Here is a 13,547-nt window from a genome sequence, read left to right as displayed (position 1 = left end):
TCCTTGGACTTTTGATAGAGTAACCTTGCATGTTGCTCCTCTTCCCCCTCACACTTCCCTAGCCTTTGAGCAGCAGGAATAGTCAGCAAGGGAATCATATATACCATTAGTAAGGAAGGCATGCTCTGAAGGCTACCAGTACCTCTCCTTGTCCTGTTCCACCACTGAAACAAAGACCCTCAAGCCTCACAATAAAGTTGGAAACAGAGGTTGGCTCTGTCTCACTGAGAGCCAGAAACAGGGATGGAAACAAGTCTGGAGATAGAAGTCTTGAACCCCGGAAGGAAATGGATATTAAAGTTGGTGATAAAACGTCTCAAGTTCTATCTCTTCATTTACAGAAGCCTCTCCCATACCAGTACTAGGTTCTGGCCACTACAGCCAGGAGTGAAGTTCTGTTCAAGCAAGATACTTTTATCAGAAAAAAGGTGCCATCCCAGTCTCCCAAACAGCTTTTAAACATCAGTAAGACTCTCCCAAAGGACCTATCCACAAAGGAACCAACACTGCCTTCTTGGAAGGACAGTGTGTGTGTAGGTGCACAGAGGTAGAGAGGTAAGGTTGATGAGGATCATCTGACTGAAGTGCCTAGATACCTCCATATTGACAAAATCCAATCTCCACAGTTTAAAGGAAAAACTATGGTTACAAAAACAGAAGCATTTTTATTTCAGTCCTGTTGAGGGAGTGAGAGAGACGGAACACACAAAATGAGGGGAGGGGGTCTCTTTATTCACACACATCAGGACCAACTACAAGTAACAATACCCATTTCCACCCCTCCCCCAACTCCTATGTGGGGTCCAAGGCCCGCTGAGATTAGACGGTACAAGAATTAAGACACTATTGGCACAGTACAATGGCCAATGCACCGAAAGATGGAGAAGAGAATTTCTCAGGGAGCATGGCCTGGGGCCTCAGCTGCTTCCCCAAAGGAGAGGGAATGAGAAAACTTTGGCTCAGCAGGAAGGCGGTTGGCAAAAATCAGGGTTACCCTAGCTGGACTCTGCAGGACAGAAACTGTGGGCTGAAGGGAGTCAGGACGTTTATCCAGTCCATGCAGTTCTCTGCTTTATCCAAGGCCTCTTCTCCTCAGGCTTGAGCTTACTGAGAGCTGGCCTGGTTCTCCTCTTCATTTTTGAAAGCTGGGGAGTAAGTGCTTATTCTACCCTTCCTACATCTAGGCTACTTCATTACTACTTTCTTGGCTCTAGAGAGACAGAAGCCAACTAATAAGGCCGGCTCCCTTTGTGAAAGTCGGCTTGAAAGAGCCCTTGGGTTGGCAAAACTGCCCCTGCAAAGGTTTTTCTGAGCCTGCCCCCTGTTAACTGTCCCCAAATGTGTTCAGACTTACTTTCAACTGTGTAAGATGTGGACTAAAAATATTTGGTCTCTCTAGTTGGGTTATAAATTCCATCTTTGATTGGAGATGGGGATTAGAGAGAGTAGGTGATGGCAGGTGGAAGGACTGGGGAAAGCAAGGCAATTTAATTTACATTGGATTGCAGGTTCAAACCTCTGGATTATGAATAGAGTCATTTAAAGATCCAAAGAAAGGCAGGTTCTCTGACACAGTACAAAAAAGTGAAAAATATTACAGGGACAATCTTGTAATTCCCACAGACCATAAGGAAATGTGTCCAAAACAAAAGAAAAACAAAAAACAAAAAACCCAACAAAACTGAGTGAGCAAGCAGAGTCCAGCCCTCTATCTTAAATCTGAATAAAATTAACTCATTTAGTTAATACTGTTTCAAGTACAATCATGAAGACAACTGGAATTGTAGATTCACACCAAAGCAAAGAATAGGATCAAGGAGCCTATCATCATAAGCCCAGATAATCTTCCTTTTAAAAGTCATCCAGAAAATGTCTCTGAAGACTTGAAGTGAAGGTGACATTCATCATCTCCTCTTAATACAATATCCTTCCAGGACAGCCTGGTGAATTAAGACGCCTGTTTTAAGTTTAGGAAAGTGAAGAAGGGAAGAGCAGTGAGATTTGGAAAAGCTAGCAGCAAAAGCCAGAAGCAAGGTTAAGGTCCTTGTGGCATCCAGAACTGGGGGCAGAAGAATAGAGAAGGGAAGGGAAATAGGTGGTGGGTTCCTGCTGTCCTTTGGCTTCATATCCTTCCCCTGCCTCCCATTTCCCCCAACAGCTCACGCAGCTCTTGGCCTCCTAAGAGGGGATGTAATGCCCAGACCAACTTTTTATTGAGCTTACGCAGCTAACAGACTTGTAAACAGTGCCAACTGACAAAGGTTTGCTGAATATTACAGCTTGTGTCCACTAAACACATCTCTCTCTAAGATTAAAAACAAAAAACCAAAGTAAACAAATACTGAGAGAGAGGATGAAGTGACACATCTTGAGTCTTCCAGGAAGGCAAAATAAGAAAACGCCACATGGCTTGGTCCCAGGCGTTCACCGTGCCTAGAGCGCTGCTGCCGCCACCAGTCTCCCCTCCCTGCCAGTGGCTGGGTAGAGGTGAGGGAGAAGGGTCATCGTGGGCCTGCTGCAAATACAGCATTTGCTGGTGTTGACACCCTCCTTGGCTGTGGTGGCAGACTGCTGTGTCAGGAGCCCGTTTCCTAGGAGTAGCAGAGGGAGCCCAGGTCCTCAAGGCATCCTAAGATGGCAGCTCATACACCTCAGCGGGGGTACCGTGCCCCTTTTCTCCAGTGAAGTTCAACATTGAGGTCATCTATTCCCAGTCGGTGATAAAACCTGAGCTGTTTTCCTTGCAGGTTCCCCCTCCCTCCCCCAACTTGGGGGGAGTAGTGGGAGGGGGTGGGGGAGGATCACTGAGGGGGGAGGGGAATCCCCCGGGGATCAGTGACCTGACCCTCTTGCAGGTTCTTCACCAGTTGTGCAAGCCAGCGTTTGGTGGTGGTGTCATCTTTTAGCACCTGGGCGAAGGTCGTATCCTTCAGCTGGTCAGGAAGGCACTGCCTGAGTGCTTCACGTGCCCTACATCAAAAACAAACAAACCAACCAGGGAGACCAAACAAATAAACCCACATTGGGGGACAGGGAAGAGCCCTTTTCTTAGATATAAATAGATAGAATCCTGGGAATCTATGGCTCTGTCAAGTACTTTAAGAAGCCATTAAAATTCTCTAAAGCTTTTATTAGACATAGGCTTAGAGACCTCCAGGATCTGTTGAATTTAAACATTTTCAGAATGTTTCCCCTACATTCAATTTTGTGACAAAGCAAATAGAATAAAATGATGCAACAATTTACTTCAATTCAAACTGCTTTCTGATTTACTACAGTTGTCGAAATACTCATGTTAAAAATATATGGGTGACAGTAAACGAAACATTCCAAAGTCAGAACATTAACAGCGGATATAACCTGATTCACAGTAGGATGTTAATGAACTTTTAACTCTAAACTGATAAAAATTTGTGTCTTTCCAAAAACAGCTTCAGTTTTATGTTAAAACTCTTAAGAGATGAGCAGTAAAACTATTGTAAAGTTATTATCAGATGAACTTTCAAATATTTCATTTTCTTTAAAATATTACCAGTAAGAGTCAAATCTGAAAACTCATAAAGCTAAATGTTAACTATTTATAAGGCTGTTTTTTTTTTTTTTTTTTAAGTTATGGCTTTTATACTTAGCCTAGTTTCTTTTACAAGGAGAGTTTTAAATAAACGTATTTTCAAACTTGGTGAAATCAGGAACCACTAAAGAACAGGAGAAAATGGTCAAAGAAATACTTAGGGCTTAAATAACCTCAGTGGCAGGAGTTCACATTAATCAAGTTATCCTCATTCCTAGGAACATAGAAATCATCCCATTATGTGGTTTAGCAGAATATGAGCAAGTGGCTTTCAGCATGAATTATGGATTTACAAAGCAAAAGGTCAAATTTTTCTAAAATGCACTGTATCTACAATGTATGATTTCTGGCAGAAAGATACAGGGAGGTAAAATAATTAGCTCAAAGATTTTACAGGAATGAAGAGAACTAGAGATACAATTCAAGAGCCGTCTGGGCTTGTTCCTTTCTTAAGAGATCTTTGAAAATATACTTTTCTTTCTGACCGCCTAGAGTAGAAAAGAAAGCTCAAACCACAGGAGTAATGGATCATTAGATTCACTGTCTGAACTCTTAGGAATTTTAGGGTAGGGTACAGAGTTTTGGTGGGGAGACAACACTCTGATGGATTTTTAAATTTAGCATTTCAGATTTTAAAAGAAATTAATCAAGGTCTGTATCAGACAAGCTGAATATAGTTTTATCCCTTCCCTCTCCTAAAAATATAGAAGCCATGACATGAGATGGGGCAGAGGCTCATCAGAGTATTCCCCCAAAGTCCTATAAATTCTATAAATGTTTACCTGGGGTTATCTGAGAGTCGAAGGTAACATCTTACTACATGCTTCAGCAAACGGGCGGAAGGTTCTTTGGATAGCTGCAGGACCATCTTACCCTGTTTCCCCCAAAACGAGGTGGGGTAGGAAAGAACATACAAAACACAAAATAATCCTAGTTGGTATCAGAGACCAGATATTGCAAGAACTGTTATACAAGGTTTCGTGGTGGTTGTTTCCTATTGGGAGACTGGAGTAGCTCAGTGTCGACTGCAAAGGAACTAAGTTGTGTGATCAGAAGCCCCAGTGGTCCAGTGGTTAAGAATCCTCCTTGCAATGCAGGGGAACTCAGGTTCAATCCCTGGTTGGGGAACTAAGATCCCACATGTCCTGGGGCAACTAAGGCCACAAAACTACTGAGCCTGCGTGCTCTAAAGCCCGGGTGTCACAACTAGAAAGAAGCCTACGTGTTACAACAAAAGATCCCCCATGCCACAACTAAGACCCAACACAGTCAAATAAATAAAAAAGGTAAAGGAAAGAACTCACCAAGATCATGGCGACATGGGAGAAACGCTCATACGTCTGACATATGTAAGCCAAACCAGTGTCATCTAAGAGGATCTTCTGGAGGATAAATGTGGCAACCTGGAGTAAAACAAAATTAAGGAGTCTAAAACACTGCTCAGACTTGTCTTCCAACTGTCTACTCCTCTCCTAGCAATAACCATGGAGCAGAAAACTAAGAAAATACCCTTGCATTCTAGGTAACTTACTTATGACAACTTATGCACAGTACAAAAAAATATTACCATATTCAACATTATGTGCCAGAACTTTTCCTAAAACTGTATGTAACATGCGTTATCTTATTTTCACAACAAACCTATGAGGTAGGTACCATTGTTATTTTACTTAAAAAGAGTAGGTAATCATCGGAGTTTTAAAAACAGAGAGGTTTTCTTAGTTATTGAACACCTATGTGCCAGGTAAAACTGTTAACCAGTAACTTGCCAGGTTAAGATCCCAAGCAACAAAGTGACTAAATCAAAGCTGAAATCCAAACCCAGTTAAACACAGAGCCTCTCACTTTTCCATGGGCCAGGATGATTTCAGAAATGCAGCCATGCCTCATCTCTTCCAAATGAGTTAGGTTTTTTCCTATTCTTAAAAGACCTTTAAGAAAATAAGATTTTTAAGCCTCCCTTCAAAAACTGTTCCAACAGTAATAAAGAATACACTCAATTTAAGCTCAGTAACTCTTACACAGATGGGGTCAAAAAAGTTTTAATTCAAGTCAAATGATTATCATGATTCTCTTCCTTAGCTGCTCATCAGAATCAACTGTGGGAATCACTTGTTTTATTTTACTATTTTACTGGTGTATAACAATGTGGTTAGCTAAATAATGGCCCCCGAACATATCCAGGTCGTAATCACTAAACCCTGGGGATGCTACTTCATAAGGCAAAAGGTACTTTGCAGATGTGATTGTTAAGAATCTTGTGGGGGGGATTAACCATCTTGGATGATACAGGTGGGCCCTAAAGTTCATTATCACAAGGGTTCTTATAAAAGGGAAGTGGAGGGAGATGTGACCATAGAGAAGGTGATGTGACAGAGGCAGAGATTTGAATATGCTACACTGCTAGCTGTCAAGATGGAAGAGGGAGGAATAGCCAAGATACACAATTCTAAAAGCTAAAAAGGCAATCCACCTGTCAATGCAAGAGACACGGGTTTGATCCCTGATCTGGGAAGATCCCATATTTCTCAGAGCAACTGGGCCCATGTACAACTACTGAGCCTGTGCTCTAGAGCCCAGGAGCCTCAACTATGGAAGCCTAAGCCCTAGAGTCTGTCCCATGCTCTGCAACAAGAGAAACCACTGCAATGAGAAGCCCGCACACTACAACTAGAGAGGAGCCCTCGCTCGCCGCAATTAGAGAAAGCCCGTGTGTAGCAACAAAGACCCAGCACAGCCAAAAACAAACAAATAAAATTATATATATATTAAAAAAAAAAAGCTGAAAAAAAGCAAGGGAAGATTCACTCCTAGTCTCCAGAGGCAATGCCATCCTTATGGGCACCCTGACTTTAAGCTGGTGAAACTGATTTATGGTTTCTGGCTTCCAGAACCATAAGAGAATAAACTGGTGGTGTTTTAAGCCACCAAGCTTGTGGCAATCTTTCATAGCACCAATAAGAAAATCAAACAAACATATACACAGTAAAATGTGTTAAGTGTACTAATCTTAAGTGTATTTTGATTTTTACCTATTCCACATCTGTGAACCACAACCAGATTAAAATACAGAACATTAGGAAGTTGGGATTAACATATACACAATACTATAAGATGACTCATTAGAAAAGACCCTGATACTGGGAAAGACTGAAGGCAGGAGGAAAGGGGGACGACAGAGGACGAGATGGTTGGATGGCATCACCGACTCAATGGACATGAGTTTGTGCAAGCTCTGGGAGATGGTGAAGGTCAGGGAAATCTAGCGTGCTGCAGTCCATGGAGTTGCAAAGAGTCAGACACAACTGAGTGACTGAACAACAACAGTATAAACAGATAACCAACAAGGACCAATTGTATAGCATAGGGAACTATACTCAGTATCTTGTAATAATCTACAGTGGGAGAGAATATATATCTATATATTCTATATATATATATGAAAAAAAGAATATATATCTATATATGAATCACTTTGCTGTACACCTGAAACTAACACAATATTGTATAAGTCAACTATAAACTATACTCCAATAAAAATAAAAAATTTTAAATATAGAACAGTTTCAGCACTCCAGAAGATTCCCTTGTGCCTTTTTCCAGTCATATCCTTCCCTGAGAGGGAGTCACTATTTTGATTTATCCTCATTGACTGGTTTTGACCACTCTGGAATTTCACATACATGGTCATACAGTATGAACTCACATGTGCCTGGCTTCTTTCATCTGACATAATATCATCTATGCTGCATATATCAGCAGTTCATTCTTCTTAACTACTGTGTAGTTTATTTTGTAAATATACTAGTTTATCTTTCATGAGCAAAAGTGCAATAAGCACTCCTATAAATATTCTGATGCCCATAAGAGCTCATTTTTTGGGGGTGTGTGTGTGCCATGTGACTTGTGGGACCTTAGTTTCTCGATCAGGGATCTGGCCCTTGGCAGTGAAAGCATGGAGTCTTAACTGCCAGGAATTCTGTAGAGCTCATTTTTCTTGGGTATATATGCAGGAGTGATACTGCTGAGTCATAGGGTAGACTTATGTTTATAGTGGGTACCACCAAACAGCTTTCCAAAATAACATACTATACACTTACCCAGAGGGATTTAAAAAAACAAAAAAACACACAAATGTCCATACTTTATCACTCTGGACAATGGTTCAGCAGGTCAGAGATGGAACCTGGACACTGATGTTTTTAAAACACTTGACAGGTGATCATGTCACACGGCCTTGATTGAGAACCTCTGTTTTACCTGGTGCCTACTATGGTAAGGCCTGAGACTAAGGATTTGTACATGAAAAGTGAACACGACAAGGTCTTTGCTTGCATGGAGCAAAAGAAGACAGACATGCCAGGAACTGACTACAAATCATGTAATAAGGCAGGATAGGAGAAGCATTCTAGTTGAAGTGTAAAGGTCAATGGGAACTTTAAACATCAAGGATGAATTAATTTTGGTAATAGGCAAGGAATGAAAACAGAGGAGGGATCGTTAGGATGGCGGCTCCTGGAAGAAATGTCACAAAAGAAGAAATGAATCTTCTTCTGTCCCAGCCATAGAAGGCAACTTGAAAAACACCTATTCACAGGCAACTATGAATTTAAAAACAACAAAATACAGCTGTACCCATTCCAATGCTGTCCCAGAAATCCACTGAAATTAACAAAATAAATAAATTAATGAAGAAATGAGAAAAGAAAAGCATGAACACAGATCACATGTCACTTATCCTTTGTGTGTTTAGTAGAAAGTTGAAGACAAAGTATAAATCCTCCCTAAAACACACACCCTAGACTGGCAGGCTGGGTGGAAAAGTATTCAGAGGCAAAACACTTGACGTAAAAACCGCCAACTTCAGCTCATAACACCTCTCTTTCCATCCATTATTTTTAAACAAACAGCGATCCTGGACAGGGATTCCCACAGGGAAGTTTTTATAGAGACACAACCTGAGAAACGGTAGCAAGTAATACTTATCTGCATTTTCAAGGAAACTGAAGCAAATATGAACTTTAAAAAACATTTTTAAAAAGTTAAAAGAAAATACAAAATTCAAAGAAGAGCTGAAACAACAGGAGAAGTGAGAAGCAGAGACTAGAGGAAAAAAATTAGTGCAAGATTAAACTGCTACATGTATACATAAAATATTTATGGAAAGATTCTACAAGAAAGTAATAATACCGGTTACTACTGAGAAGAACTGAGAGAGGTAAGGTAGAAGACTTACATTTATTTGCTTGTATACCCACATTTGCAGTAGCATATGAATTTTTACTTTATTTGTATTGCATATTCACAACAAACAAATTTTAAATCATTACATCTGCTTATATCCAACCCAGCAGTACTTACCTAATTAAAAATTAAAGTGACTAGGCAATGTGACCAGATACACTTTAGAAGCAGAGGTTAGATATTGCTAAAAACAGCAACATGGAAAAGTAGTCTTGAGAAAAATCACATTATATGAAATTAAAGATAGAAAGTAATTAGAGGCTGAGAAGAGACACATGAAAAATAGACAATATAGCATAACCGATGTTGCTTAAGCAAGATGCCAAAACAAAGGGGAAAGTATAAAAATTAACAACAACAAAAAAGACACAATGAGTAGGCTCTTTCAGAAAAAAATCTGAGAAGGAAAACATTACGCTGACTCAAGATTTCACTACAACATTCAGTACCAGAAGACAACATGGCTATGATAATGGAGTTCTGAGAGGGAAAACAGAGGTGAGAATTCTGTAACCAGTTACATTATCATCCATGGTTAAAGTACAAAGCAGGCAGAAGCTCAAGTATATATATATGTATACACTTGATTATGTATAAAAATGTCTGGAAAAATATACCTGTGGAGTCAGAAGGGGGTTCAGATAAAGGGAGAAATTTAATGTTTAACTTGATATTCTTTTGATGGGTCTAGGTTCTTAAATCATTATATAACAATTTTTATTCAAAAGAGAAAAAAACATTCATGAAAGTTTCAAAAACCTGAAGGGAGGCAGAAAAAGATAACCATGAAGAAGTAGTCCAACAGCCAACACAACACAGAATCTAAGTAAGATAAAAACACGCACCGTTTTAGAAAGTTCACTTCCAGATTCCATAATTCGCAAACACAAAGGGATAATTTCTGTTGTCAATAGAAAGTTGATTACTTCCTGCTCATCTGTTTTCACCAGAGCCCCTAAAGAAAATATGGACAAATGAAATTATTTCGGAGTCAGGGTTTCCAACTAAAATTGTTCATCCATCTAGTTGTCGAACTTAAATAACATACAACACAAACGGTGGTTTATATGTCAGAGAATCAGATTCAAACCCTGGCCGTAAAAAAATAAAAGAGGAGCAAGAAAAGCACAGGTTGACTGTTGACACTAAAAGATCAGGTATATAGTTAGCATCAGTTTAGCTACTTAAATAATTGTTCTGTCACTTTGGTAGACAGCCACACAATAATATCACCATCTCTTCTCCATGTACTTTAGGTAAGACAGAAGAATTCTTGTCGTCATTGTTGTTTTAGTTTCTTAATCACGTTGGACTCTGAGACCCCATGGACCACAGCCCACCAGGCTCCTCTGTCCATGAAGATTTCCCAGGCAAGAATATTGGATTGGGTTGCCACTTCCTTCTCCAGGGGATCTTCCTGATCCAGGGATCAAATCTGCATCTCCTGCACTGGCAGGTGGATTCTGTGCCCCTGAGCCACCAGGGCGAAGTAGTGAAGTATTAGTCGCTCAGTTGTGTCCAACCCTTTGCAACCCCATGGACTGTAGCCTGCCAGGCTCCTCTGTCCATGGAATTCTTCAGGCAAGAAAACTGGAGTGGGTTGTTATTCCCTTCTCCAGGGGATCTTTCCACCCCAGGGATCGAACCCAGGTCTCCTGCATTGCAGGCAGATTCTTCACAGTCTGAGCCACCAGGGAAGCCCTGGTGAGGAAAGTTCTATATCAGTATTAAAGCATACTGTCAAGTACAAAGAAACAATGCCGTCTGAATCCTACTCACAATAGGTATAAACAAACATGACTTCCTGGTTATTTAATTGCCCCAAAAGCAAAACACTGTAGGGCATACCTAAACAAGAAACACACACCTAGATTCTAATTCTGGTTCCACCAAAGTTTGATAAAGTTACCTTCACTTTGCAAGCCTCTGCTATTTTAATAAAGTAAGAGCTAGACAAATAATTTCCAAAATTATCCCAATTCTACTACTCTGCTGGTTTCTAAACTAACACCATTGACCAGGTGACAGACACAGTTCAGTGATATCCTCTCCATTCTGTATACAGGGAGGCAAAGTCCCATTAAACAAATGACTGTTCCCTGAGTGGTCCAATGCTTCGCTAGCTTTTATATCAAAGGCCTTAGTTAACTGGACCTGTAATAACTAAAGTCAATTACTTCAGAAGAGAGTGGTATTATTCGCTTTAACCAGAACTAGCAATCTACAAATACTACATCTTTAAACAGCACAAACCATAACTAACATGGCCTACAAGATGTCAAATTATTATCTCATTTAGACTTTTTACATGTGGGTCTAAAATCCATCTTGACTTAATTTTATATAGAGTACAAGGTATGGGTCATGGTTCATTGCTTTACATATGAATATCCCATTGTTCTACCACCATTTATTGAAAAGACTATCCTTTCTGCACTAAATTCTCTTTGTGCTTTTGTCAAAAATCCAATTGACCTTATTTGTGTGGGTCTATTTCTGTACTCTCCACTCTGCTCTATAAGTCCATATTTTCTCCAACACCACAATATCTTGACTTTTGTAGTTTTCCAGTAGATCTGGAAATTAGGTAGACTATATCTTCCAACTTTATATCCTTCTTTTTAAAAAATGGATATTCTAGTTCATTTGCCTTTTCAGATACAATCTTAAGATCACCAAGGGCTTCCCTTGTGGCTCAGCTGGTAAAGAATCTGCCTGCAACGCAGGAGACCTGGGTTCGATCTCTGGGTTGGAAAAATCCCCCGGAGAAGGGAAAGGCCCACCCCAGTATTCAGCCTGGAGAATTCCATGGCTCACAAAGAGTTGGACACGACTGAGAGACCTTCACTAGGATCACCAATTTCTATTAAACTTCTACTGGAATTTTGTTAGAATTGCTCTAAAACGATACATCATTTGTGGGGAGAATGACATCATAATATTAAATCATTGATATACCAATTGATAAACATGGTTTATCTCTACATTTATTTAGGTTTTCTTCTATTTCTTTTATCATTGTTTTATAGTTTGTAACTACAGACTTTGCACATATTTTGTAAAATTTACACCCAATTTTTTCAAATATTTTGGTAAAATTTCAATTTCTATTTAGCTTAAGCATATCAAAATATGACTAACTTTTGTGTACTAACTCTGTATCCTACAACCTTATTAAGTTCACCAGTTCTAATAGCTTTTTTCTGTTGATTCTTCAACACAGGTTGTCTGTGAATAGACAATCTTATTTTTTCTTCTTTTAAAAAATTTTAACTGAAGTATAGCTGCTATACAATAATACTATATACTATATTGTCGCAAGTTTCTGCATCTATGTTCATGAGGGATACTGGCCTATAGTCTTTTTCTGTTTTTATTATCAGGGTATTGCTGGCTTCATCAAGAATTGAGAAGTCCCCTCTGCATGTTCTGGAAAAGTCTTAAACATTTTTTCTTTTTAAGTGCACTTTAGCAGACTGTATTTTTCAAAGAATTTGTCATTTCACCTAGGTGGTCAAATTTATGCACAGTTATTAGCAGTATTACCTTATTATCCTTTTGTCTTACACAATGTACACCCTTTCATTTATCACATTTGCAGTTTGTGTCTTTTTTTTTTTTTTATCTGTTTGGTTAGAGGTTTATTAATTTCACTGTTTTTTTCAACAAAAAATTGGGGATGGATGAAATGGGTGAAGGTGGTCAGAAGGTATAAACTTTCAGTTACAGAGTAAGTAAGATTCAGAGATATGATGTATAGCATGGTGACCACAGTAACAATACTGTAGTGTATGTCTGAAGGCTGCTAAGAGAAATCTTAAGTTAGAGATCTTAAAAAGTTCTTATCACAAGGGAAAAAAAAAGTGTAACTATGTGATGATGGATGTTAACTAAACTTGCTGTAGTGGTCAATCTGCAATATATACATATACCAAATCATTATATTATATACCAAAAACTAATAGTGTTTTTGTCATGTCTCAATTAAAAACATCTGCTATTGGTTTCACTGATTTAATCTATTGATTTTCTGTTCCCATTTTCATTGATATCTAGTCTTTATTATTTCCTTCGTTTTGTTTGGTCTCGTTAAATTTGCTCCTTTTTCTAATTTCTTAAAGAAAAGCTTAGCTCACTGATTGAAGATCTCTTTCTTTCTAGTATAAGCATTTAATGATACAAATTTTCCTTTAAGCTCTGCTTTAATTTGGATCCTACAAATTTTGATATGTTGTATTTTTATTTTTACTCAGTTTCAGGTATTTTCTAATTTATGCTATGTATCACTTCATTTATATTCAAACTGATCTGATAAGCCTTGAACTGTAGGAAAGAGTCTAGGCCCAAACATTCACCTTCTGCTTGTTCTTTCAAAGGACTTGGGAGAAACTGAAATACATGCAAGGGTAGACAACTACCTTAATACCATCCAACTATTTTTTTTCACACCTCTCCACTATCAACCTTTATCCTAACATAAATGCATCATCCAACTATACCAGTAGGATGATTTGAATTAGAATAATGAACATAAATGTTTCCTTTGGCTAGAATCATGCTGATGTTTCAAAGCCTACATGAGAAGCTTTATATCTTAAAAGTAGAAAAGAATATACCGGGAAAAAAGTTTCTAATTAGAGGACTTCTTAGGAGAAGATGTAAAAAACCATAACATTCCTAACAGCTACTTCTTAAAAGTAGAATAAAATGTTTCTGAGACATACCAAACTTT

General features: G+C 38.9%; 1 protein-coding gene across 1 annotated transcript in view; it reads right to left on the bottom strand.

The window, feature by feature from the left end:
* Positions 1–711: 711 nt before the first annotated feature.
* The window catches only part of CNOT9 (CCR4-NOT transcription complex subunit 9), a 33,269-nt gene continuing 20,433 nt past the window's right edge, over positions 712–13,547 (bottom strand). The window contains exons 5-8 of the mRNA XM_081584011.1: positions 9,661–9,770; positions 4,876–4,974; positions 4,354–4,445; positions 712–2,970 (exon numbers count right to left, since the gene is read on the bottom strand). Of these exons, the coding sequence (XP_081440137.1) occupies positions 2,802–2,970; positions 4,354–4,445; positions 4,876–4,974; positions 9,661–9,770 (470 nt within the window). The 3' untranslated portion in view covers positions 712–2,801. The remainder of the gene's footprint in view (positions 2,971–4,353; positions 4,446–4,875; positions 4,975–9,660; positions 9,771–13,547) is intronic.

The sequence above is a fragment of the Giraffa tippelskirchi genome, chromosome 3 (genome assembly GCF_054371585.1).
Source record: "Giraffa tippelskirchi isolate mGirTip1 chromosome 3, T2T-mGirTip1v1.2.pri, whole genome shotgun sequence".
Classification (NCBI taxonomy): domain Eukaryota; kingdom Metazoa; phylum Chordata; class Mammalia; order Artiodactyla; family Giraffidae; genus Giraffa; species Giraffa tippelskirchi.
Note: the sequence above shows the minus strand (reverse complement) of the source record. Positions and strands in the feature narration are given on the sequence as shown.